General features: G+C 59.7%; 1 protein-coding gene across 1 annotated transcript in view; it reads right to left on the bottom strand.

Annotated features, from left to right (window-relative positions):
- NOTCH1 (notch receptor 1) overlaps positions 1-12,950 on the bottom strand; it is a 46,545-nt gene extending 33,595 nt beyond the window's left edge. The window contains exons 1-2 of the mRNA XM_033122943.1: positions 12,661-12,950; positions 10,836-10,917 (exon numbers count right to left, since the gene is read on the bottom strand). Of these exons, the coding sequence (XP_032978834.1) occupies positions 10,836-10,917; positions 12,661-12,721 (143 nt within the window). The 5' untranslated portion in view covers positions 12,722-12,950. The remainder of the gene's footprint in view (positions 1-10,835; positions 10,918-12,660) is intronic.
- Between the last annotated feature and the right edge of the window lie 13,461 nt (positions 12,951-26,411).

Genomic DNA, 26,411 nt, shown 5'->3' with positions numbered 1-26,411 from the left:
AGGCGCATGCAGAGATAGAGCAGCTGCAGGACAGAGCAGCCCAGGTTCACACAGGGTGGGGAGGGGTGCTGGGGGGCCAGCCCCTCCCAGCACTGCAAAAGGCACCGCCAGCAAGTAAGGTCTCCCAGGAACCGCTGTCACAAGGGAGCCGCATGGGCTGTGGGGTGTGAGTAAAGCCTGCTGACCCCCATTCATGGGGGAATTTCCCACCTGGTCCCCAAAAAATAGAGCCCGAAGCTAGAGACAAGGTTGGAATATGTGTCCTCCCTGAATGTCTGCAACCCCAAATGGCCCCTCGAGACCCACGTGGATGAGCCTGTTGAGTCTGCGGCCCCCACCGCCAGGGAGGCCAGGGACCCCAATGCCAGGGGCCTCTGCTCCCAAGCAGGGAGGAGCCCAGAGGCTGTGAAGGAATCAGTAGCTTCGCCAGGCTGGGCGCACGGGGAGGACTTAATCCAAAACTCAATTAATTAAGTCAGCAATTGCAGACTGAGCTCCACGCCAAAGCCAGAAATGATTCTGGCAACTTCCTGCCTCTGCTCATAGGAGCAGATGCTGGGGGGGGAGGGGCGGGAAAGGGGGAGGAAGTTATAGGAGAGGAGAGGGCTGTCCTTCCTGGACAAGTGGGCAGGCATTCAGGGGCAGCCCCAGCTCCGTGTCCAGCGTCATGAGACTGCAGTGGGAGGACACCAAGGACCCCACATGTGGACTCCAGAATGAAGAAACGAGGCCACCCCCCTGCCACCTGCATGTGGATGCTGCCAGCTTTATCTCGTTGGATTCTGGCACCTGCCCTGCAGGTACACACCAGGACCATTTTATAGATGAGAAAATCGGGGCTCAGGCAGGTTATGCGCATGGTACCACCTGGATATGAATGCAGCTCTCAAGGTGCCTCACCACCAATGGTGGCCAGACTGGGTGGAGGCGACTCACAGACTGTCAGAACAGGGCCGCCCCCTAGAGGCAGCTAAGGAGCCAGCAGGCGCTCCAAGGGCAGGTGGAGGGGGTGTACGCACCCCGGCTGCCTGGCCAGGCAGCCTGGATTTCTCACCTGACCACCTGATCTCCCCAGACCGGCCGGAGGGCCAGTCCAGAACAGACAATGCATTCTTATATCCTCACAGGGTTGGCTGGAACACAAAACCCGGGGTGGGAGCGGGGTTTTGGGTGAGAGGCCTGGGAATTGGGGAACCGGCTTCTCTGGGCCCCAGCTCCTCCGCACCCCTTCTGTCCAGCAGGAGGGTCACACCAGCACTGGACACCTGTCACCATCCTCACCCTCAGTGCCGGAGGCGGCATGACGTCCGTTGGCACTGGGGACGAGGGGATGGAGTCTACCCTGGCTGGCCACTGGGCAGGACAAAGGAGGGCCAGCCCCTGTTGCATTCTTCCACCACTCCCAGGACAGCCCCCTGACTGGGCAGCAGGGACCTTGGCTGGCCGGCTGTGGGTTGCCTCTAAGCTGCGGCATGGGACACAGGCTTCCGTGGTGGTTCTCGAGGTCACCCCCGTCCTGCAACAGGCTCCATCCCTTCTCTCTGGCCTTCTTTCCCAGTTCACACCAGCCGAATGCTGCCTAGACTCCACCCTGGCAGCCCACCAGGTCCCTGCACCCCAGCCCCTAGGCTTACACACAGGCCCACCACGAACACCTAGCCCCCCACTCGCAGCCCTCACTGTCTCCCCAGGCCCAGCACAGCCACTGAGGCGACTGGGGACACAGCAAGTGCCCAAAGACGGAATCCAGCCAGCTGTACCCAAGCCGGGTGGGCCCGATGAGGCAGAGACCTGCATGTCAGACCCTGGGGACACCCAGGGGTCCTGGGCCAGCTGGCATGGGTCAAGGGCTGTCTGGGGCTTTTCCCCGTGGGGAAAGTGAGAGGTTCTTGAGATGAACTTGACCCTCTGCCCTTGCGTGACCTTGCCCAAATCTTGGGGCTGGACTGGTCTCTGGGCGAGCTTTCTGGACGAGGCCAGACCGCGGAGCAGAAGGAATGCGCTCCAGCACGGAGTAAAACTAAACTGACCGGTTCCACGGAGGCCATGGGGAGAGCGGCGCACAGGACCAGTGGGTTACTTCTTATAGCCCGTGGGAATCTACAGTCAGCTCAAAATAAAGACGCTGGATTAAAAATAACAATACAGGCAGTGGACGGCCTCTGCCAGCAGCTCCCAGGAGTGCTTCCTCACCCCTCGTGGAGCCTGGGTTCCCCATCCTCCCAGGAGGAAAGGGTGCTCAGAGAGGCGAGTGGGCAGCCTGAGGTCACACCGCCCAGGTGGTGCAAGAAACGCGATTCCTTCAGTGGCCTGTGCCATGGACTCTGGCACCATCAGGTGGCGGGAGCAGCATGCTGGAATGGAGGCGGGGCGGCCAGCCAGTGTGGGGCAACCTGCTTGGACTGTGTCCGCCTGTGGGCCACCCACCTGGCTGCAGCCTCCCCCATCGCTGCCCCAGGCCCAAGTGTACACACCACAGGTACCTGCGTTGTGTGGGCCCCTGGGTCCTGGACCATTGTGAGAGGACGTCACCATGGTCTGAGCCCCTGCCACATATGGACGCTGGGACATACTGCCCCCCGCCCAATCTGGCTCTCAGTCAGACAGGGCCTCCCTCATCTGACCACTGGAAGGGGAAGTAGGGGGTGTGGAGCCTGCCCATGGGGCCACCCCCAGAAGGCCCAGAGGTAGTTAGTCACCTCACTCAGGCCTTCTGTGGAAGGAGGGAGAGACAGACAGGTGGAAATGTGGCCAGAGCCCCCACCTGTCCCCTGCTGCTGTTTTGGCCAGGCCTGAGCACCTTTCCTGCCACCCAGCGTTAGCTCAGAATCTCTTACTAAAAAGCTGTCAGGGAAAAATACACACACTCAAAACTTTGGCTTCTCCCCCAAACCTCTCATTTCCAGTAACTGTAGTTTCCGCTCATCAACAACCAAAACCAAGAGGAAATGGTGGGAGGCAGGTCCCCAAGGCCCACGACTGGGTCCCCAGTCCCCACTGCTCAGCCATGGACATATCTTTCCAGAGGCCGCCCACCTTCTCTCACACGCATCCACGAGCAGCAGGCCTCATCCTGCTGTGGGCCCACGAGGGCCTGGGACAGCATGTCCAGCGTCGTCTGCAGACAGCTGCCTGTCTGCTGTGTACCTGGGGTGACAGCACCGCCCCAGGGCCTGGCCGTCTAAGCAGGCTCAGTGACTCTGGGTCTACAGCAGGTCTAGCTGGGTCCCCCTGTGGGCCCCAGGGCAGATGCCTGTGGCTTCGCTGTGACTCATGCTGGGCCATGAGTGTGGGGTGAAGAAGGCAGGAGGCCAGGAGCCAAACGGCTGCCTCAGTCCTCAGCCGAGTGCCTGCCTGTCACCTCGGCACTCAGGGCTCAAGGACCATAGCTGGGCTTCTTCCCAGCCTCCAGCTGCGTGACAGGTGGGGTGGGTGTGTGTCAGATGTTCTGTGGCCACCTTTGAAACACCCAGCCCTTCTCCTGGGTCCGCTACACTCACACCGGGACAAATAGGACAACTGGGGACCTGTCTGCCCAAGGCCTTGGCTTGGGCTGGATGAGGCTGGCCTTTCTCGCTACCTGTGGGGGAAGAGTTTGCTCAGCAAATGAACAGTGTCAACAGAGCAACAAGGGGACCGTGTACCCAGCTTAAAAGAACAACCACTTCAAGCACTTCAGAGGCACACAACTGACACCCTGCCCAGTGATGGGGCAAGCTCTCTCAGCCACTCACTAGGGCGAGGCCAGCATGTGTCACAGCCTCAGACCTGGTGCGCGGGAGTCACAACACGGCCACTCCTTTGGGGAAAATCCTGACCAACCTAGGACTTGGCTGACTTCCCACTGGAGAGAGCAGCTCCCACCTCCTGCCCACCTGTCCCCGAGCAGCCCTGTGCAGGTGGGGCCAGGTGAGTCAGCAAGTGTTCTATGGTCAGGGACCCCATCTTGGAGGTAAGCTCTCGGGGTGGAGGACCCAGAGAAGCACTTGGGCCTGGCCTGATGCTATAATAGCTTGTGGCATGAGAACTCCCAGACGGAGGCCAGGCAGGCCACAGCAGCCGTGCCTGAGTGACCCTCGGGTGTGGAAATCAGAGACCAGGTCTGCCCAGTGTATACCCCCCAGGCTCACTTGAAACCTGGACCCCAGATGCTCCCTTCCAGGAAGCTTCTGGCCCCCCAGGGCTGCCTCCACGGCTCAGGTGAAGGGAAGCCCCAGCACAGGAAAGCCTAAGACCCACAGTGCAAGACCCACAGGCTGGGGGCTCTAGGAGGCCTGAGCTGCAGAGAAGGGTGGGCTGCCTGGTAGGAGGCCAGGCTCCTTGGAGGTGCCCACGACCCACCTGAGGGTCACCCACCCACTCAAAGATGCAGCTTTGCATCAGGGAGAGAACAGGGAAAAGGCAAAGCTTAACCTAAGTAATTCACTCCAAAGTATTAATGACACAATGTCCAGACCCCAGGCCCTGAGCACGGGGGGAGTGGAGGTTTACAGGGCACGTTTCCCAGAATGCTTCCGTCACAAAGGCAGTGAGTGCAGGGTGGGGAGGAGACCCGCAGCAAGAAGGGACCACTCAACGGTGAAACACAGGGGAGGGGGACTTCTGTTCCCAGAATTCCACAGGTCTCGCAGATGCAGAGAGCAATCTATGCTGGAGGGGCCATCTAACCCCCACCCCCACTGGGGACAAGCAGGTGTCCAGATGCTAACATGTACACATCTACCTGACCAGAGGGGACAGCTCTGTCAAGGGTGAGCCTGAGAGCAACTTGGAGGGGACCCTATCTGTGTCCAGGAGCAAGGGGTCAGATCCCCAGCCCCCTCCCACGAGCTGGCATGGAGCCCCGAGCAGGCCAGGGGCAGGCAGACCAGGCCATCCTAACTCACTCACCCAGGCCCTACTCAAGGGCTCCACGACTGCCAGGTGGGCAGTCACGCAGGCCCAGAAATAAGTGCCAATTCTTCCAGGAAGCCTTCCAGACATCCACCCCACCCCCATCCCACCTCCGCCGGACTTGTGTCCAAGACGGTTCAAGGCCTCGCATGCTGGTGCCCACCACTGGCCAATCCCTGCCGGTCTTCGGGGAGTGAAGCACTGACACATGCTACGGCGTAGAAGCTTGGGAACATGCTCAGTGAAAGACGCCGAACACGAACAGCCATGTGCTGTGTGAGTCTATCCACAGGAAACATCCAGGCTAGGCAAATCCAGACACAGACAGCAGAGTTGGGCTTGCCAGGGGCCGGGGTATGGGAGATGGGGTGCCTGCTGAACGGGTCTGCGGTTTGTGCCGGGGGTGATGAAAAAGGTCTGGAACTAGGTCATGGTGATGGCTGCACAACCCTGTGAACGTACTAACGGCCACTGATTGTACACTTTAAGCGGTTAAAATGGCGCAACTTGTGATACATCACGTGCCACCAAGATACCCGTATATATGTCCATTCCCCTTAAAATCTAGCCGTTGACTCCTTGGTGTTCTCAGAGAACATGGCAGGGTGGGCAAGGCCTTGAAGAGATGCCAGGAGAGGGCCGCTTGGGAAAAGGGCATTCCTTTCCCCACCCCTCCTCAGAGCACCTGTCAATCACGGCCCCCTCCCCAGCAGTCAGGGCCCAGTGGGAGAACGGCAGAGCCCAGAGCTGGCCCCAGACTGGCGGAACCTGCCTTGTCACACGGCCAGGCCCGACTCCCCAGCTCCTCTGCCCACCAGCACCACCCGGGTACTTGCAGGGCCATTCCAGGGTCTTACTGGGACACAGCAGGAAGGGAGCTCGGGGGCCACCTAGCCAACCCTCTCCTGTACAGAGGGGGAATTGAGGCCCAGGGAGGAGACGCATGTCTGACAGGGGCACCGCAAACCAGAGACAGCCAAGCCCCAGCCCTGCTGGGAACCTTCAGGAACATCCAACACATCCGAACTCACTCACGGTCATGATGCCCTGAAGCCAGCCTCTCATTAAAGCCTCTGGGAAGGCCTGGGAAAGTTCTAGCTATGTCTGCACACAAAGGTGAAAGCTGACGTCAGCTGCTTTCCCACCCCCGCGCCCAGCCTCTTAACCACTCAGCCTCAGTTTTTCCCACCTGTAAACTGGGCATTAAAAAGAAAGGGCAGAGCTGGCTAACACCTGGAGCGGGTGGGAGCCAGTAGAGTAACAGGTCTGCCAGGGGTTTTATTATGCCAGATAAAAGCACCTGTCTGTGTGTGGAGTTATTACCATTCCATTATTGAGGAAAGCAATCTAGACACTCAATCAACTCTGAAAGCCACATCCTTTCACTATTTATAGACGAGACATGAAACAGGAAAGGTGTCCTCCCCACCCCAGGAGGGCACAACACTTCAGCCCAGCCTGGCACTGTCCAGTGGGCCCTATCTGCCAATGACAGCCACTGCCACCCATCAAAGGCGCAGCAAATGAGGAAGGGAGCCAGTCTCGGCTCACACAGGGCCTTCAGGCTTCCACCTGGCACTTGGGGACCCTCTCCCCTGCCACCTCCGCCTCTGGGGGGTCCCAGCACCCAGCCTGTGCCCCCAGCGCCAGCCCAGCCCAGATATCCTGTTAGGAGCTGCTCCCTGGTCAATTGTTTGCCCTGCCCCCACCCGCTTCCTGTTAAGGGCAGTTTTCTTTCTCTTTCTAAAAAATATTATCATTATTTTTTTCAATGGAAAAAATGTTGGCTGCTGTTCAGAGGTCTGGCTGGGCCCACGAAGGCACCTTCCTTTAATGAAGGCATGTTCCTTGATGTCTCCCCACAGTGGAAGTAGGGAGGTGAGACTTTCGAGTTGACGCGGTGCGTTCAACATGTGTTTTTCTAACCCTGTGTTCTTGAAGCTGAGGCGCTGTGTAAACAGAGGAAGTCCTAGAGGGGAGCTTTTCATTCTCAGCCTGAGGGTGAGGGTGAGAATTAACCTGTTCCTCCCCCGGCCTCACCCAAGACGGCTTCACCCAAGACTCTGCAGGTGACTCAATGGAAACAGCCAGACCAGGTGACAGAAGATGCATAACGTTCCATTCCTCCGTTCCGTCCCTCCAAAGTCAGGCGGCTGGCCCAGTCACTTCCCGCCCAAGCCACTTCCCGCCTGAACCTCTGAACCTCCTGTTTTAAAGGGAAGTCGTAGTCTCAGCACTGCTTCCTCGAAGAGTGGCCAGGGAGGGCCTTGGGCATTGTGGCAGGAGGGGCAGTGGTTAGGAACACAAGAAAGAAAAAGGCGGGGCCAGGCCCAGTTCTGGGCGTGTGACCCTGGGGCCAAGCCCAGGATTCTCGTGCTCCTGTGTGCTTCCTAGTGCCCGCTCCACACACAGTTCTGCGGGGTTGCTGGAAGCTCCCTGCCCACGGAGCTCACCTCCACCAGACACGTCACATGCACATGCCATTGCCTCTCCTGCTCTCACACTGGGATGTCACCTCCACGAGGACAGGGGCTGTGTCTAACCTGAGCCTGCTGTGCCAGTGCCGAGAGCAGAACCCTGCTAGCAGACGGCGGGCACCCAAAAGTGTCCGCGGGAAAAAGCCAAGAGGGCTGCTGCTTGGAGCCATCATGGGTAACAAGCTCCCCAGGCTTGGGGGGGCCCCTTCCCAGGCAGCGCGGGGCCGGGCCCACCAGGCAGCACCCTCTGGGTTCTCTGAATTAACTCATTAGCTAACTAAACACTCTAGAATGGGGATCCTGAAACCAGCACTGTCAGCTCAAAAGGAGAAGGCAGGAGGAAACAGGCTTGCTGGTGCCCACCCTACGCCGTTTTTACACAACCATTATGCACCACTGAGCCATCAATCGTGTATCAGACCCGTATTACACACGGGGAGTCCCAGGTCAGGTGGCCCGATGACCCAAGGTCACAGAGAATGGGGGTGCGGAGCCAGGCCTCAGACACAGGACACTCAAGCCTCCCACCACCTACCAGCTACCTGGACTCTCCTGCCAGTGCTCTGGATATGATGGCTCGCCCCACCTCTGTGATCACCGGGATGACGCCACAGTAAAATTCTGACTCCCTCACAGGCCTGGGGAGTATCTCAGACATCCGGGGACCTCAGCTCTCAGCTCAGAACCGGAAACTCCCTTAAGCCTTTCAGACCAATAATGCACACTCGCCCAGAGGACAGCAGTCCGTACAGACCCTCTCCCTCCCCTAATCAAAAGGAAAGAGAGGGAGCCCCATTCAGTAATGGCTCTGGACGCCTGCACCCTGGCGCCTTCAGGAAAGAAGGTGGTTTCCGCTCAGCCAGGAGAGCCCGGCCCCCCACACAAGCAGACCTCCCAGGGCCTCCGGGAACGGTGGGGCGAGAGCGGGAAGGCACAGGCGCCAGCAGGGGGCTCAACACAGAGGAGGGTCTGCTAAGGGGCTGGAGGCAGGCAGAGGGCTTCAACGGACGCCCGCCCCCGCTGGGCCTGCCCACAGGCCACCAGCCTCCCACATAGCAGCTGTCCAGACAGCACTCCATACACGGGGATGGGGACGTGCGGGGAGCCTTTCCTCCCGGCCTCTGGGACTTCCTGGGAAGGCGTCTGCACTGATAGAAACCTCTTTTTCCAACCCTGAGCCCTGCAGCCACCTGACTAACAGCTTCTGGAGAAGGTTCCTTTCCTTCTCTTTGGGGTGGAAACATGATTCACCAGGTATTAACATACCCGGCCGGCACTGACACCGCCGTTTCCCACGCTCTGTCCATAGGGAAGACAGCAAAGCGGCACCCAGTCCAAGAACTTTCAGGGGCCCACTGGGGGCTGCAGAGCTGGGCTTCATACCCAGGTCGCTAGGGCTCCAGACGCCTGCACCCTTGCACCTTCAAGAAAGAAGGTGGCTTCCCCCTCAGCCAGGACAGCCCGGCCTCCCATGCTAACAGAGATCCCAGGGCCTCCGGGAACGGTGGGGCGAGAGCGGAAGGCACAGGCTCCAGAAGTGGAGGGGGCCACAACCCTGCGCAGAGTGGCCACAACACCGTCACACTGCACGGTGAGTCTGGACCTGGGCCTCTCCACACCTGGGCCTGGCTCTGATCCCTCGCCTCCAACACGGTGCCGCCCAGAGGTGGGGCCTCTGAGGACGCCGCTTCCGCTCGCCTTCCAAGTGGATCTGTGGGGTGTGCACAATGGGGTCTCTGTGGGCTGAGCTCGGCCGAGTGCCAGGCCAGACTGAGGCAGGCTTCCCGCCAGGAGGAGGGAGCACCAGGCCCCCAGGAGAGACACGGCCCAAACTCTGATCCCAAACCTTGATCAGCGGCCTGGCTTGGGCTGGCATGGCTCCCAAGGAGTCCAGGCTTGGGGGTGGGAGAGCACGTCTCACTATCGCTCTGTCCCCTTGAAGTGTCTCACCCCGATATCAGGGAAGGATACAGCGTGGCAGCTTGTATCCCAAGGCAACCCCTTTCTGGCCCAGGCAGCATGCAGCTCAGGCTTCAGCCTAGAGAGATCTCAGCGTCCTCTGGGCCAGGCTGTCCCTACTCCCTGGTGGCACTGAGAAGACACTGCTCCCACTTTCCCCAGCACAGCACCCGCTCCTGTCTTCCCAAAACCCTCACAGCAGAAGTACTACAGAGACTCTCACCGCCCCTTGCAGAAGCAGGCGGGTGGGGAGGGAGCTGTGCATTCTGGGAAGCTACGCATAATTAATCACACAGCATTAATCCGCCTCCCCCAACAATAGCCGCTGCACTTCTACTGAATCCCAGCTGTCGGTCTCTGAATGAAAGGAAACAAGATTTAGGGCATCAAGCGTCGATGAGGCTTCTGCAGGAGGAGAAAAAGGCCCCAAAAAAGCAAAAAAAAAAAAAAAAAGTGTGCATTCATTAGCGTCTGACAAAGACACAATCCGCTTTGTCCATTAAACTGCTCACAGACCTGCTTAATTGGCTTCAGTGTGGGGCGGGTGGGGGCAGGGGAAGGAGGGGGCTGCTTGCCCACTGGCTGGGGTTGTCAAGGGAATAGGCCCTGGGCACTTGGAATGAGGGCGCGCCAGGCTGGGGAGCCGCTTCTTCCTCTGCAGCCTCCAGGGGGAGGGGCCCTCTCTCCAGCCAGCAAGCACCTCCTCATTATTCCCATCAGGGATGAACTCAAGTTGAAGGGCATCGGCCATGGCAGAGAAAAACTTCCCACAGGCTGACGGGGACTCCCAGGCAGGCAGACCACAGACATGCACCCCCCCACCCCAATGCCTGCCCATTTCAGAGCTTGGGACCTAAGGCTTAGGAGGCCAAAGGGCCAGCTGGTTAGGGGGTCAGAGTCGCAGATGCCAGGACAGAAACCAAACTGGCAGCAGGTACTCCCACCTCCCCCCACCACCTGCCAAGCAGGGGAGACTGGTGCAGCCTAGAAGATGAGTTCCAACTTCTCTTGCCGACTTCACCTGAAGCCAGAGAGGAGCGAGCTGGCAAGGCAGAGGGCAGAGAAGGGCGGGTTGGGCTTTGAAATGGTCTATTTCTTTCTGAGGTATCTCGCCTTGAGGAGGTGCTCCACAGCGGGCAGGATGGTGGCAGCTGGGCCTCTCTATAAGTGGTCCACAGCCTCCCTGGCAAGTGTCAATTGTCACTCAGGGACTTTAGGAAGAAACAGGGTACGGGGATTCCCACTTAGCACCTCAAGAGCCCAAGGCGGCCCACAAAGGAGTGCTCGAACTTCCAGAGGCCAGACCAGCTCCACACGAAGCATAATTGCTGGTGATTAAGTAATTGCCTGACTTTGTCCAATAAAAGTAGCACGTGACAGCGCCCAGCCTCCTGGGCCATCTCCAAAGGACAATGGTCTAGTGTTCTGTCCCTGCTGGCCCCGCTGCAGAAGGCAGGGGCTCAGCTCCCGACAAAAGCAACAGGTCCCGCAGGGGCGCGTACTCACACACAGGCCTCGGTGCCGTTGGGGAACACTTCACACTTCCCGCCATTCAAGCAGGTCTCGCTGGGCTGGGAACACCGCAGGCCTGGGGAGGGGCAAGAAGAGAGGTCAGCCGCGGAGGCACCAGAGCCCTGGCCGAGGGCGAGGCCCACCCCCAGGGACATGGCCCTCCCCTCCCCTCGGAGGCTCTGTGAATAATGGGGTTTCTGGGGGCAAGGGCTCTCAGGAAGACCTTCCCTCAATGAACCCCAAGGGGCTTCAACATTCTACCCAGAGATCTGTAGTCAGAAATGGGGAAGAGGGGGAAGAACAGGTTGGCTGGGTGGCAGGTGCACAGGTCCCGCTCAAAGTGGGGAGTGATGGCCTGAAATGCTACCTGGACAGCAGTGGAGAAAACCTGAGATGGCCCTGGGCCCTCTCCCAAACATTGCACCCCCACCCCATCTTCTGGGGAGCCGAGCTGGGCTGGGGCCCCTATCCAGCCACCAGGATTGTCTTGCTGTTCAAACATGTTCTGCGAGGGGGCGGCGCTGGGGGGTGGCCCCACTCTGGCTCCCCATTCGTGGGAAAATGCGACAGCTGCAAGGCCAGCCGCCCCACCCGCCAACAAAGCGCCGGCCGGCCGAGGAATCAGAGCAGCCCATTGTGGTGCCAGGGCGGCCTCATGGGGCACAGGGACTGCACCCTGGGGACGTGGCCCCGCCTCCGCAGACACCCAATACCTGCTCCCTCGGGCATCTTCGGGGCTGGCCCCCCCATACACCAGGGAAGGAGGATGAAGATGCCCCATTAAGAAGGAATTTGACCCCATTCCCGAGCAGAGATCAATTAATCAAGCCCCCACCATCTTACCAGGACTGTGTAAATTAAGCCCCTCAAGGAGGCAGGGAGGGGGGCAAGACATGGAACTCTATCTTCTGGAAGTGGGGAGCTAATTCTCCCCTCCAACTTCTGGAGGAATTGAATTAATCACCACTAGATTCCTCGGAGACCCCCTCCACGTGAAAAGAGGACTAAGAGCCCCCTCCCCACGTCCCACTCTTCATCCGGCAAGATTTCCAAACTTGAACTCCGCGAAGGGAAAGTCCCAACAGTCGCAGCTGAGTCTTCTGCGCTCCCGCCACCCCCCAAATTGTGAGCCTGGACAGGGGACAGCCCACCGGTGTGGGGAGGAGACATGGCGGGCGGGACGCCCAGGAGCCCGGGACCCTTGGATCCTGGGTCTGCGCCCCTTACCCCGGCCCTGCCCGAACTCTCCAGCGGGGTAGGTAGGCCGGGCCCGCCTCGCGCCCCGCTGCCCACCACGCCCCGCTGCCGGCGGGGCCGCGCCGCTCCGGGAAGGCGAACGCGGCGCCCCGGACCCCACACTCCGCGCCCCAACATCCGCCCCTGGCGTGGGCCAGAAATGAAGAAAAAAGATAAATAGCCCCCAAAGCAACAGGAAACCAAAACCAATTCGATTCAAATCGAAAAGTAGTAGGCAGTTCGCCTGCCCCGGCGGCGAGCCCCACGCACAGCTAATGAAGGGCGAGCCCCGGGCTGGGCCTCCGGGGGTGCTCAGCGTCCCACGCCGGCTTCAAACCCCGCTCCAGGAGCGGGCGGCACGAGCTCACCCCGATTGGGTGGACGGTGCGGGAGAGGGTCAGTCCTCCCCCAGCCCTGGACTCCGGTTGTTCCCCTCCCGACCCACCCCGCCCCGGGACGCCCGGTCCCCCTCCCTCCCCACCCTGGCCGCCCGCTCCCAGCCCCTCCGGGCGCGCGAGTAGCGCGCTGCCAAAGTTTCCGAAGGGCGCGGAAAGTTGCGGACTCGCAGTGGGCGGGCGCCTACCTCGTGCGCCGAGCGCGGGCAGCAGCGCCAGGCAGAGCAGGGGCGCCAGGAGAGGCGGCATGCCTGCCCGCCGGCTGCCCGCTGCGCCCGGTGGCGGCCTCCTGCGCCGGGCCGGCGGGGCTCACACAAACCCGCGCGCGCCGGGAAATCCCACGAGCGGCAGCCCGCTACTGTCCTCTCCTTCCTGGATGGCGGGCGGCGCTGTACTCTTTTGGCCACTCGGCCCGGCTCCACGCCCCGGCTCGCACCTGGGCTGAGCAGCGCCCGCACCCCGCGCCCCTGCGCTCCCTCCCGTGGCCGAGGCACTAGTGAGGCGCAGGGCGGCCTACGCTCCGCCCCCACTCCCCGGCCCCGCCTCTGGCCCCGCCCCCGCCGATCCCTCCGCACCCCTCGCCCCCTCACTGGCCGCGCCCCTCCGCGCGCCCCCACCAGCCCTGTGCTTCCTCAAGCTGGGGCGCGCGTCCGGAGTCCGGGTCCTCCAGAGTTGGGGCCTACGGCGGTGCGGGGGTTCGGGGGCCGACTCTAGGGACTACTTCTCGTTCGAAAGTTTTTAGAGGCTAAAAGTTTGGTCAGAGACTGCGGAAGGATCTACCTCTGGCTGCCGCCGGCTCGGCGACAATTGGAAAGTATTTGCATCTCAATAGCAGAGGCGAGGGCAGGGTGGGGAAAAGGGAGCCTCCGAGCGGCAGGTCCCTGCGGGGAGCTGAGAGCCAGGGGGTGGGGAGGAGCTGCCGAAGTCCAGTCGGGAAGACCCCAGGCTCGGGACGGCACCCTGGCAGAAGTCGGTGGGTGGGCCCCTAATCCAGGGGCTCCACCCCCAGAAGCCCCTTTGGTCGCAGGTTTAATCCCCCCGGAGACCGTAGCCAGACACCCCTGGCTTTAAACTGCCGGGTCACTTGACCCAGAGGGATGGTGACACCACGGCCGCAGCCTCTGAAAAGGGGGCTCTCAGAGCCCCAGGGGAACAGCCTGGGGCCAACGCCTGGCCCGATGGATTGCACACCCGCTCCCCCAGGAGGAACCCGCCTCGGGACGCTCCTTGGTCACTGTCCTGCCCCTTCTCCTGGAGCCTCCCACCTAAAGTGCCCCGCAAAGCTTGGGTCATGCAGATCCGCAGCTAGCGCCGGCAACCCTGGCCCTTCCCACGTGCGCCTTCCGGATGATTTATTTCTCCCCCCATGATGCCAGATTTGGGCATCCTGTGCCAAGGCGGACTAAGCTCTGGGCATCCAAAATGCCTGCCATAGTCCTAGGAAACCAGAGTTCATGGCCTCCCACTGGGGACAGACAGCCTACCCACCCTAACACGGGGTGGTGAATGCGGTGGCAGGAGGCTGGAGGCGCATCCACCCAGCCCGTAATTCCTGGCTTAGGTGGATGCCAGAGGGGAGCCTGAAATGTGGAGAGGCACCTTGCCTGGGAAAGGGCACTGGGGCAAGAGAACCCACAGGACTGCACAAAACCTGGAGACTGGCAGAGAAGCAGCTCTTGCCAGAAAGGTGGGCAGAGCTGGGAGGCTGTAGTGGCAGATTGCACCCCTGACCCCAGCCCGGCCTTCTTGGCACACTTGTTTCAGGGCACTGGTAGTATCTGGGGTGGTGTTGTGAGTAGACCCCTGGCAGCCACGCCCCTCCCCTGCCTCCTTGCAGAAGCTGGAGACACTTCCCAGAGCCAGGGGTGACTTCTCTCTCTCGTGGTCAGGGCCTGGCCAGGAGGCACCTAGAGGCACCAGAGATGTTTATACACCAGCAGTGGGAGCCTGGAGGAATAGATTTTCATAGAAGAAAAAAGGGGCTGCAAAGCCCCTCCCCGGTCACAGACTCAGGGCTCTGCATACCACATCCCCCTCTCCCCAGAGGGACTAAAGCCTTTACGCCAGTCCAGCCAGGCGCTCCTCCTGGAGCCACTGCCTGTGTGCTGTCCCTTGGAGCCCTGTGTCGCTGCCAATAGGCCCCAGACCCAAAGTGAAGACCCATCCAGCCCTGGCTTGGGAGCAGCCCTGGAGGAGGGGTGGAGGGGCGTCTTACCTGGGTCTGCCCAACTGTGCCAACTCTACTCTCATTAGCCCACAGAACACCAGGGCCACCGGGCCTCCAACCCCCATGTCACCTGCCACCTGGGGTACCCTATGAGCAACTGGGGCAGAGGACACCCCAGGAAAACCAGAAGTGGCTGGGACTGGGGACGGGCTCCCTCCTCTCCAAGCATGGGAAGGGGGTGGGCCAGCCCTGGCAAATGGGTGTGAAGTTTTTACATCCACAAATGAGGCCGGAGATTTCTGGCCTCCCTTTCTTGCCCCTCTTTCTGAACCTTCCCAGGCCAGGGGTTTTGAGGCAGGGGAGGCATGGGGGTCCTGATGGTCTAGGACCTGGAGATCTTCTCTTATGAAGTGGGCAGCCCTGGGTCATGGATGGCAAGAAGCTGAACAGGAGGGCAGCAGTGTGACTCGGGCTTCCTGTCCTGCTTATGTGAGGTTGAGACATCGTCCGAAGGGCTGTCCCCTACACAGGCTGCTGAATGAATACCCCCATGCTGACGGGGAAACCTGGAACAAGTCGGGGTGAGGCTGCAGGCCTGGCTTGCAGAAGGGAGGGACAAGTGTCCAGCTGCCACTTTCTTCTCCAGGGGCCACCTAAAGGGCAGAAGGAACTCACACTGTACGCCCAGTCCAACTGCAATGGGTCAGTTCCCCTTTCTCGCCGTCCTCAGAGTGGGCTGGGGAGGCCATGCTGACATGGACCCAATCCTGTCCCCCAAAGAAAACCCATCCGAGCATCTTCCTGTTGTGGTCCAGCATGACTTGTCTTCTTGGGGCAGAGGGTCAGCGTATTTAAAGTTCCGCAGGATTCTCAGGTACAGCTAGGCGTGGGAGTCCTGGCCCTGGGGTGCTGGCCCCGCCACCTCAGTTGCTGACCCACGACCCCCAAAGCCTGGGGGCGGGTGGGGATAATGTGATGTGTCTGATCTTTCTGGCTCAGGGTCAGGCCAAGTTGGGCCTTGGTCTTCAGCAGATAGGTGGGCCCCCCGAAAGCTAGATGGGCTGTGTGTGTACAAAACGGGGCTGGGTGAACTGCTGCCCTCACGAATTGTTCATAATGTTGAGGATCGGGCCGTTCTTCGGGTACAGACAAGGTCTGCTGCATGTGGGTTATAGAGGGGAGGGGTGTCAGGGAAAGAGCAAGGGCTGGCGGCTGGGCTGAGGGTGGGGGTGGCCTGTGAGGGCACACTGGCCTGGCAGGAGGTGCCAGCTGGGGCAGCTGCAGGAAGACCCCAGAACACAAGGGATAGGGCCCCTCCACCTTTAGAAGTTGATTGTAAAACAGATCTGACCTGCTGGCAAAGAGAGAGCCGGGGAGCCTAAGGAGTGTCCAGCCTCTTACCCCAACCCTTGTCTTCCACAGCCAGACCCAGGCCCAGCACTGGACTCTGACCGGCTGGCCCACTGAGGCACCATCAGTGTACCCTGGGTCTCAGTTTCCCCCTCTACAACGTGATTTCTAAGGTCCTGTCTGCCTTTTTCCCACTTAAAATCAACCCGGAACACTTCCCAGAGGTTTGAGCATCTTTCCGGGACGTGGTTTGAGTGGCGGTGTGGTATTGTTTCAGGTGGACAGGCAGATGAGCAGAGTGCCCCCGTGTGGGATGGGCGTAGGGGCTCCAGCCCTCTCCTGAGGGTGAATTCAGACCGACCTCGCAGGCTGCCCTCATCCTCAGAAGTGAGACTGGGGGCTCGAACTTGCCCCTTCCTTGCCCCCCCATGCAGAGATCCACTGTCACCCAGGCCCAGTGTGCACCCTGGGCCAGCTTCGGCGGGCCTGTGGGGGAGGCCGCCCTGTACCCTGTACCCCAGGCCATCTGCGTTGGTCAGTTCCCTGCTCTGCTTTCTCTGTCTTGTACTCTGCTGAAGTGACCTGTCCCTCAGCCTTCACCTCCTCCAGGAAGCCGTCCTAGAGCCCCTCAGCCTCCCCATTCCCAACACTGGTCTTACGGCGTTCCAGGGGGTTGTGTGGTCCTGGATACACGGACCTGTCACTGTGGGTCCCCACCCGAACCCACAGATGCAGCTCACCTGTCTAATGGGGGGCTCAACGAATGCGGGATTCTGCACAGGTGCCTGCCCCTGCTGAGGAGCCGGTTCACCTGGGCCCACCGCGGTCACTACTTGGGAGACCTGAGCCCTCTGGGCGGCTCGGAGCCAGGGTAAGAGTTGGCTGTGAGCCCCCCTGCTGCCCACGAGGCCTGGGAAGGAGGGTCAGCACCCCAGAAGCAGGCACGGAACCTGGGGAGTGTGCTGCCCGGGCAAGTCCCTGACAGGTAGCTTCCCCAGTGGATGAGCTGACGAGGCCTGGCTGGTGTGGGTTCTGAGGGCCCATGGGGCCCACCTGGCACTTGTCGTTTGAGAAATGAGCTTCGAGGTAGCCAGAGCAGTGCAGGTCCTGACAGAGACCATCTGCCCATCCTTTCTTGGTGGCTTAGGCCTCAGAGACCGCCTGCCTCTCCTCAGCAGCCCCTGGACTGATGGCTCGCTCGGTGCACAGACTCCAACAGCAGGTGGGCCTGGACATGGCTCCCAAGTCCTGAGAAGGAGGGGCCCCTGTCCAGCCCCCAGATCCCCTCAGCTGCCCACAGAGCTTGGGCTGAGTTGGTTGGGGCTGTGGTTAGGTCACTCGGGGTTCAGTGGTCACCCAGGAAGACAGGCAGCCTCAGAGGAGGGAACACCTGGCCACAGACTCCAGGGCACCTTGCCAGTTTGGGGGCCTGCTGAGAAGTGGGCCAGGCAGGCCCAAATCAGGGGGGCTGTGAGGGGCGGGATATGGTAGGGTCTGGGCTCTGAGATGCTATCTGCTCTCAGAGCTCAGAGTGGACACCTCCCGGCGGGGGCTGGCCAAGGGGACCAGCTCTGACAGGGAAGATGGCACCATGCCCATTTGATGGACTGGACACTGACGCTCCCAGTGGGCTCTTGGAGCCCAGCCTGGTAACCCGGTCTGCCCATACCAGTCCCTATGCCCACAGACCCTGGGCCCCCATAGAGGCTGCTGGGGTGCTCCAAGGAAGACGAGACGCTAGGGCGCTCCCACTCTGCCTGGCCCTACACGCTGTGCTCAGAACTTTCTCCAAAAAAGAAAGAGCCCCGGGGGACGAAACTGCTGTGCCCCACCCCCTGGGCATTGGTACAGACAGAGGCTTCACAGGCCTGAGTCACTCATGGAAAAGCCAGCCAGGCTGAGTCCCTCCTCTTCCATCTATCTCCTCCCTCCCTCCTTCCTTCCCTATCTTCCTTCCCTTTCTTTCTTTCTGGGGTTAAAAATAACTGAAATTTTCCCTTTAAAAATCCATTTCTATTTTTATGGGGAAGATTGAGTCTTCCCACAGCAGAATCCTTCTGCCCCAGCAGAAATTGCTGCAGAGGGGGGCCAGGAGCTCCTACAGACCGTCCCCCCCAGCTCCTGTGTGCCCCCTCTCCCAGGTGGGGCTCACCATCTTTGGCCTCAGCCATGCGCCTGTGGGAACTCTTGGCTCTTCGTGGGTTTCTCCCGTTTGCTCCAGACACATTTAAACATGTTTAGAACTCCCGTCTTCCCCCGCACTTCCCCCACAGCCCACTGTTAAAAAGAAAATGGGCCTGGAAATGGGGGTTCGGGTTTCAGGGAGCACAGGGAATTCTCTTCCCGAAGTCAGATGGAGCATGGACATTAGCAGGTACAGCACATCTGTGAGTTATTTTATGTCTCCAGGGGAAAGGGAAAAAAAACAACAACCTAACAATCCTTAAGTAAGACCAGAATTTGCCTATATTTCTGCCTTGACAGCTCAGGAAAAAATTTGCCAAAAACCAGAGGCGCTGCTGAGGGTTGGCGTGGGAATGTTAGTTTAGTCAGAGACTTGCTCTGGGCCATTTAAATAAAAGCAGGCAGTTTGGTGGCAAATGCCAGCAAGACATGTCTGCCATGGAGCTTCTGCAGACGGGAAAGGGAGTTTGGGAATCTGCCTCGTCTCTTTTTTCTTGGCCTCTCCAGCCTTCTTATCATCACAATCAGCATTTCACTGGTAAACATTTGGAGCAATAATTTTCAAAAATCAGCAAGGAAAGTCAGGTCTTTCCTGTAGCCTTGACTGCTGCCCCAGGCTGGAAGGGACGGCTTCTCAGGGCTGCCCAGAGCCTGTCTCTGAGGGTGCTTCAGCCCCTTGAGGGGCTTTGCACAAACTAAGTCTGACGGCAGAGGGAACATAAGTCTGACGGCAGAAGGAGGATGCAAATCTCTGTACTGATGTTGGAGCCCGCGGGTCTGTGGGATTAGGTTGCACGTTCCCAGGGACTCGCAGGGCAGGCAGGGCTGAGAGGACTTGAGCTGGGCTGGTGGACATGGGAAGCCACAGCCACCGCCTCTCCTTGTCCCGGAGGCGGGTGCTCAGCCATGTGATCTGCATTCACAGGCGGTGTCACGGTCGGTGTCACGGCGGGGATACCTCGAGGCCACCCTGTGAAATTGGGGCGGGGTGAAGAGCCTCACCGGTGTTTCACCATGGTTTCCGCATCAAAGGAAAGCTGGTTCCTATCACCCATGGGTGGGGCCGGGAAGGGGTAACAGCGGCCCAGGGCTCTGCTGGTGCAGGTGGGGGTAGTTACCCTCTGCCACTGCCCCCCAGCGACTTAGGGCGAGCTGGGAAGTCCCTCTGTGGCAGGCACCCCTTCGCCCCTCCTTGGGGCGCTCACTTATGGGGGGGTGTCTGTCCTTCCCGAAGCTGGGAGTCCTGGGTGTGGTTGTATTAACTTAACGTCTGCTCCTCACTTAGAATAGCAGGCCTTGGAGTTAATCGAGGGAAGAACCGAGAAGCAAAGCAGATGCCGTGGGTGCTGAGGCTCCCTTTGCTCCATCCCCCACAGCCTGGGAGCATCAGGGAGAGGCCTTGGCCCTCCATGCCCGACCCTACCCTGGTTGCTGCAGAGGGCCGGCTGTCTCGGGGAGCCTGACGCAGTGTGTCCAGTCACAGGCTGTAGCAGCCTGCCTGTCCTGTCGTCTCCCCCTCTGTCCTGTGCCCAGGCCCTCACCAGGCGAGGGCTGCGTCCCCAGTCACCACTTACAGACTCATGCCAGTGCTGAGAGGCCACTGTGACCGACCTCTCCCATTGGCCCGGCCCCGCCCCCCTGAACCCCAGCCTGGGCACAGACAGGAATGAACCGGGCAGCGGGCAGACAAGGCACTCGTTGCACAGCCACTGGAGGGATTCAAGCAGGGGGTCCCGTGTGGAGCAGGATGGGTGTCCTGGCCGGGATGGGGACTGTATCTGCGGAGCCTTCCCCACTGGGCTGGGTACTGGGGTGGGACCGTGACCAAGACGAGCTCCTCCTCGATGACACTGTGTGCTCGAGGACGAGGATGGAGGAAGGCAGTACACAGGTATTTGTGGTGGGGGGTCGAGGGGGGGCGGCAATAGGGCCAGGTGGAGGAGTAATACAGGCCTTTCAGGTGCAGGTCAGTGCAGGAGGCTTCTCTGAGGAGAGACAGAGGAGCAGAGACCCAAGGAAGTGAGGGGCTGGGCCGCGCAGGTGTCAGGTGTCGGGGCAGAGCTTCCCGCCTGAGGCTCCAGCACACCCTCCTCTGTGGCCCCCGCCTTGCCTGACTGACCGCGGATGCCCCCATCGCTCAGCGCTTGCTGGTGTCTTAGCCTGCGGCCGTGGCGGGTCCTTCCGTTAAAATCGGGGCAAATGCAACGCTGGCCGGCGCCCTGTGTGCCTTACTGTGCCTGCCTGCCAGCCGGGAGGCAATCCCTGGCTGGTCTCTTGCCGCCCTGGGCATGTTATGACTTGAACTGTGTCTCCCAAAAAGATATGCTGGAGGGGTTACGCCGAAAAGTGTGAAATGTGACCATATGTGGAAATCGGGTTTTTGCAAATTTGATCAAGATCGGATCAGACCGTGGCAGGGTCGGCTCTCATCCACTGCCTGATGTCCGGAGAAGGACATTTGGACACAGATACTCACACAGAGATGGGGTGATGTGGCCACGAGCCCAGGAACACCAAGGATTGTCAAAAGCTGGCAGACGTAGGGGAGGCAGGAGGGACCCTCCCCAGGAGCCGCTGGAGGAAGCTGGGCGGCGGACACCTGGATGCCAGACTTTTGGCCTCAGAACTGAGGGAGAATGAAGTTCTGTTGTCTGAAGCTTTGGGCTTAAGGTCTTGGTTATTCAGGCCCCAGGAGAGTAGCACGGGGGGTAAAGGTATTTTAATGTAAAGAAAGCTAGGTTTTCCTTTCATGAGCTTTGCACAAGGCTGGTGGCAGGTGTGGCAAGCAGTGGGTGAGGCTGAGCCACCCACTGGAGGGGGCAGACAGAGCCAAGTTGTGCCCACCTGCTGGCCGTGGCCATAGCAGGCCCCTCTTCAGATGAAACAGCACCATGCAATGCCGTTATGGCTGTGACCTCATGAAGTGGGACTCTCAGGGAGTCCCCCCTCACAGGGAGTGGGGAGAGTGCCTCTAGGCCCCAGGCTCTCCTGTGGCTGAAAGGCTCTGTGTTCTGTGTCCACCGGGCCAGTCTGCTGCAGGCCACACAGAGGACCAGCAGACGACACACCTGTCCCATCAGGATGAATACTGCAAAGTGCCACCACCTTGACACATGAATGTGTTCTTCCCCCGAATACAGGCTCCAACCGCACTGACCCCGTAATTGAGGTTTTCTAGAAAACGTGGAACCGGGGAGCGGGGAGAGAGTAGCAGAGGGTAAAGGGGGTCAAATATATGATGATGGAAGGAGAACTGACTCTGGGTGGCGAACACACAATGTGATATATTACAGAATTGTACACTTGAAGCCTATGTAATTTTACTAACCCTTGTCACCCCAGTAAATTTTAATTAAGAAAAAAATTAAAAGGCAAATTTAAGATGAAAATAAACTTTTATATTCTCCATGATAGAAAAAGAAGAAAACAGAAAACAGAGGGGATGGCACCAGCACGTAGGGCCACTCAGTACGTCCAGCTTCCAAGGAAAGGCCCGAATGACCCCGAGATTCATGAGGGTTACAAGGCCCCGAGTTCACTTTGAAAGAGGAAACTAGGTAAGGGTGGGTTCCAGTACCCTGTGATTCAGGTAAAACATGAGGACAGGACGCTGCACTTTTCCTGACTTGTCTGAGACTGCAGTTGCTTCTGGGCGGTTGTTCCTTAGGGAGACAGGCCGCCCTGGAGGCCTGTGACAATGAGGGTCCTCACAGGAACTGTGCTTCCTGTTTCTACTGAGTGAGGGAACGGTGGCTTTCTTCTTTTGCTTTCTTGAATCTTCATGAACCGGTTCCTTGAAAGTGCCTGACGTCCCCACAGGGCTGGCACCTGTGCCTTCCCTGCTCAATTTAACTTCCGGGGCCCTCGAGGGTCCGGGTGTACGGGCCTTGTCCTTGCTCTGCGGCTGAGAGCTGTGTCCCAGGCCAGCAAGCAGGAGCGAGACAAACACAGGGAAGCCACATATGGCCTTTCTTTTCCTTAGTCGGCTCCTCTTCTCATGCAAAAATGTGTCATTTTGTTTCCAAGGGAGATTCTGTACAGTAGGGAGGTCACATCCCCTAGAGTGGCACAGCCCCACAGGTGGGCCCAGCTCTGGCTCCCAGCTGCTGACCTTGCCTGAGCAGACACAGCGTTCTGAGGTTCCCTTCTCTATCGGAATGGTGCTCACGCTCAGGGCCACTGAGGGCACCCTGTGGGTGGGGGTGGCCCCAGGGGCGGGCTCTGGGAGAAGGGCCGACAGGACTCAGCGATTGTGTGTTGGGCTTCTGGGCCCTTCACGCCTGCCACACACAACCAAGAGAGGCACCAGCTCCAGGGACACTGGCAGGCAGGAGGTTCAGACCAGCCTCCCACTAGACAGACGGGGAGGAGCCAGGGCTGGCCTTCCAGGGGCACTGGTCAACCCTCCACACCGACTTACCCCCTTCTGCACGTGCAGCCCAGCCCTGAGCTGGCCCTAGGGTGACACAGACGTGGCTTGTGTCCTGAGAGGCTCCGGAAGAAGGAAGGGACTGTGAGATGTGGGGAGCCCAATCTTGGCTGGCGCCCCAACCCCCAGCAGGAGGCCCCATCTCCTTGGAGCCCAGAGCCCAGGAAATGGCCTCCTTACATGGGCCCCTCCCAATGGGACAGACCCGACTCCATGGGGACCCTCTCTCAGACACTGCCGTGGATGGAAGGCGGTGACCCTGAGAGCCACACAGGCGGAGGCCAGGGAGCCGGAGTGGGGGCAGCTTAGGGGAGAGGGGCAAGGAGAAACTTGCTGGAACACGGCCTTCTGACCAGGGGTCCTCCTCCTGGTCACAGCTAAGCCAGGGGCCACCTCTGCGCCTCCCAAGAGGGGAAACTGAGGCAGACAAGCCCAGGGCAGGGGCCACACTTGTGAGTGTGTCCCTCTTCCATGTCTCTGTGGGAGCAACATTCATATTTCACATCAAGGCCAGTTTAGGAAAAACAAACATGTTTGTGCTTACTGGTTACATTTTGTTACACAAATGAAAATGGCTTTTTCCCATGAAGGAAGCCAAGATGTCATATAGCCCAGTGTTGCCTCGCTGTCTTTGGATTTTCATGCTACGTGAATTCCCCATACGCATGCGTTAAAATCTGATTTTTTTCCTGCTAATCTGTCTGTTCGTGTGATTATTAGCCCAGCTAGAAGAATTTAGGAGATGGGAGGCAACGTGTTATGTGTTTTGAGCCCCCACAGAGTACAAACTGAGGACTTCCTGAGCCAGCACATGACAGCGTTCCCTCTGCCCCCGGGCACCCGACCTGTGGTCATACCCCGCCAGTAACGGGGAACTCATCCCCTGAATCCCCGGCCCTCGGTGTGGCTTGAAGTCGGGAAGGCTCTGGGTTCCGGGGAGGAGTAGCCCCATGTTCACATTGGCCAGATGGAATGAAATGGAACAGGAAACTAGACCAGGACGGGCTGGACTCCCAACGCCCTGGAGTCTCTTGAGGACATCCTGTGACCCAGCTGCAGGGGAGGTCCCTGCGGCCTGATGGCAGTCAGAGTCTCCGTGGCCGGGGTGAGTGGGGCACACGCTAGGGACCAGTGTTATTTACCTCAGACATGTTCGGAGCTCATCTGAGATGCCGTGTACTGGGCTGGCCTGAGACAAATGGCTTCCTCAAGGGAGGCGGGGAGGGCCGGCTGGTGTGAGCAGGAGGAAACCCCGAGGCCCACATTCCCCATGCCCTTCCCTGGACCCAGAGCCTCTAGACCGGCATCTCGTAGGCAGCCTGGCATCCTAGCAGCCGAGAGCAAAGACTCTGAGATGCTGGCCCAAGGCGCCCGGGTGCTTGACAGTGGACAGGGTGGGGTGCCCCCGTGGCTATCCACCCACGGATTCCTGACTAGTGTGTGTGTGTTCACATTTTAGAAATTGAGTTTGCGTTTGGCTTAGAGTACCGGTGCCGTTTGCCCCAGGTAGGGCCCAGCTCTAGCATAAACAGGCTGTGTTTTGTCCCATGGATTTCTGCCCTCCCCAGGACCCCACACGTGCCCTGTGTCGAGAAGCTTCACTTCAAGTGTCCATCCCAGAGAGGAGGGGCCCCCGACAGACAGGTCCTTCAACTGGACTGACTTTATGTCATGCAAAGAGTTTCCAAAATCGCTCCTAAAGCCCGAGGGAGAGCTTGGGATTGCATCTCAGACCTTGGGGTCAGGACTCCCTGATCCATGACTCTTGGCTGTGGTCTAGCAAGCTGGGTAGCCATAGGCAGGTGACTTTCCTGCTCTGAGCCTCAGGCTCCTCACCTGTAGAATGGACTTGCTTCTGGGAACAGTGAAGGGATGAAATGGATTAAGGGGACACGTGGTGCTTCTATGTCTAGGCCAGCACTCTCGGTGGACAGCTGTGATTCAGGGACCATGGCTCCCCCTACATCTGTCCATGTGTTTGGACTTCCAGGTCCAGAGGTGGGCCTGTAGCAGAGGCTGACCAGGACAGGGATTCAGGTTTTGTGCAGGTCCCTCTTCCATGAGAGTTGTGAGCTGGGCGGGGGGGCAGGGAGGGACACAGGCCATCTTTCCCACACTGTAGGGAGTGGAGCCCAAAAGCCCAGAGACAGATCAACACAAAGTCCTGATGGCATCGCTGGAGCTCCTGGATCTAGCCACACCTGAAGCTGTAACAATAACCCCATTTATTCTCTCAGGGCTTTCCTGCTCACAAGGCAACTAAATACTCATCCTCTCCTTTTACACACAGCGGCCTTGCCAGAGGCCAGGCAGGACTATCCTGCCTATAAAACCATTGGGACACCAAGGCCTGAAAGAGAAAGGACAGCATTCAGAGTGGCACAGGGATTTGGAGGCACAGCCAGGATGAGCGCCCAGGCCTGCCTCCCTCTTCAGCCCCTCCAGCAGCCCCCTGGCTGGAGAAAGCTGCTGCCTGCCTGTCTGGCTGGTGTGCGAATAACCACTTAGGGCTTCCCTAGCTGACCTGATAATTGGCTAGAGCTGGGGAGGCCTGGTGGCCAACCAGAAGCCAGCAACCCCCCAAGAGGTCTGCCCACCACCCTCACTGCTCTCTATGCCACTGCCAAGCCAGCCTGACAAAGCCCCTGTGGCCGGTGACTTCAGAGCTCCAAGCAGACCCCTTGGCCCAAAGCCTGTCACAGCAGACGCGATCCACCCACTTCCTTCCTAGGTCACTGCGGTCCGGCTGGGGGCTACACCGCTAGCCTCCTGGGCCCCAAAGCCCCCTTCCCACAGCGATGGGCACCCCCGCTCCTGCCGTGGGCCTCCACCTACGCCCGTGCCCACTTCCTCAGCCTGAGCCCCGTGGAGCCAGCCATCTGGCCAGGCAGCCGGTCGAGGGGAGGGCGTTGGCTCCATTCGGGAAGCGGCCTGACCCAATGTTCTCGGTGAGCTGAGCTGCGTCTATCACCTTCATCCCAAGGCTGAGCAGGTGTTTCCGAGCCCAGGCGCTCAGGGACCTCAGAGCCTTGCAGCAGGAACCAGAGGCTCTCTGAGGCCCCACCACCAGGCCACAGATTCTGTTCACTCTCAGAAGAAAGTTTCTATCCACTTTGGCAGGAGCTGTGCTGTGGTCTGTGCCCCCGAGACCAACTGAATACTGCCCAGCCCTGTGCCCAGCCCGCGAGCCAGCCAGGAACCAGCCAGAACAGCCTGGCCATGGTTGGGCAGTCTCGTTTCCGTTCTGAGATCACCAGGGCTTTGGTGCCCGGCTGGGAGCCGCGGAGCTGGGTTCTCCTTTGGCTTCGCACGTCCTCGCTGTTCTCAGTCACGTGCAGCTCCCCTGCACTGACCTTTCTACCTGCAAAGTGGGGCCAACGACACCCCACAGACAGCTGCACTGAGACTGGCAGAGGAGTGGCTGAGCCCCTGCCTGCAGTGCCAGCCCAGCAGGCAGGACCCCTGGCCAGAGGTTTAGATAAGGAGGTGTGGAGGAGGGACATCGTCAGGTTACAGCAGAAGAGGCCACTGCCCTCACGGTCCCCAGGAGGTGGGGCCTCCCCTGGGAGGGGTGCCCTGCTCCTGGGCCACAGCCTCATCTGCCACTCAGGTCTTCGGTCCCCTGTCCACAGCGGGTCCCTTGGGCCCCTGACCTCTGCCTCCTGCTCCACCCCAGGAAGGCCAGAACCTCCCAGGGTGGGAAATGAGCCTCGGAGATTGTCCCCTCCCTCACTGACAGGAGAGGGCCTGGGTTTGAGGCCTTGTTCTGTCCCTCACCAGCTCTGTGACCATGGCTGAGCAACCCTGCC

The sequence above is a fragment of the Rhinolophus ferrumequinum genome, chromosome 12 (assembly GCF_004115265.2).
Source record: "Rhinolophus ferrumequinum isolate MPI-CBG mRhiFer1 chromosome 12, mRhiFer1_v1.p, whole genome shotgun sequence".
NCBI lineage: Eukaryota > Metazoa > Chordata > Mammalia > Chiroptera > Rhinolophidae > Rhinolophus > Rhinolophus ferrumequinum.
The sequence above is the reverse complement of the archived record's forward strand: the minus strand, read 5'-3'. Positions and strand labels throughout refer to the sequence as shown.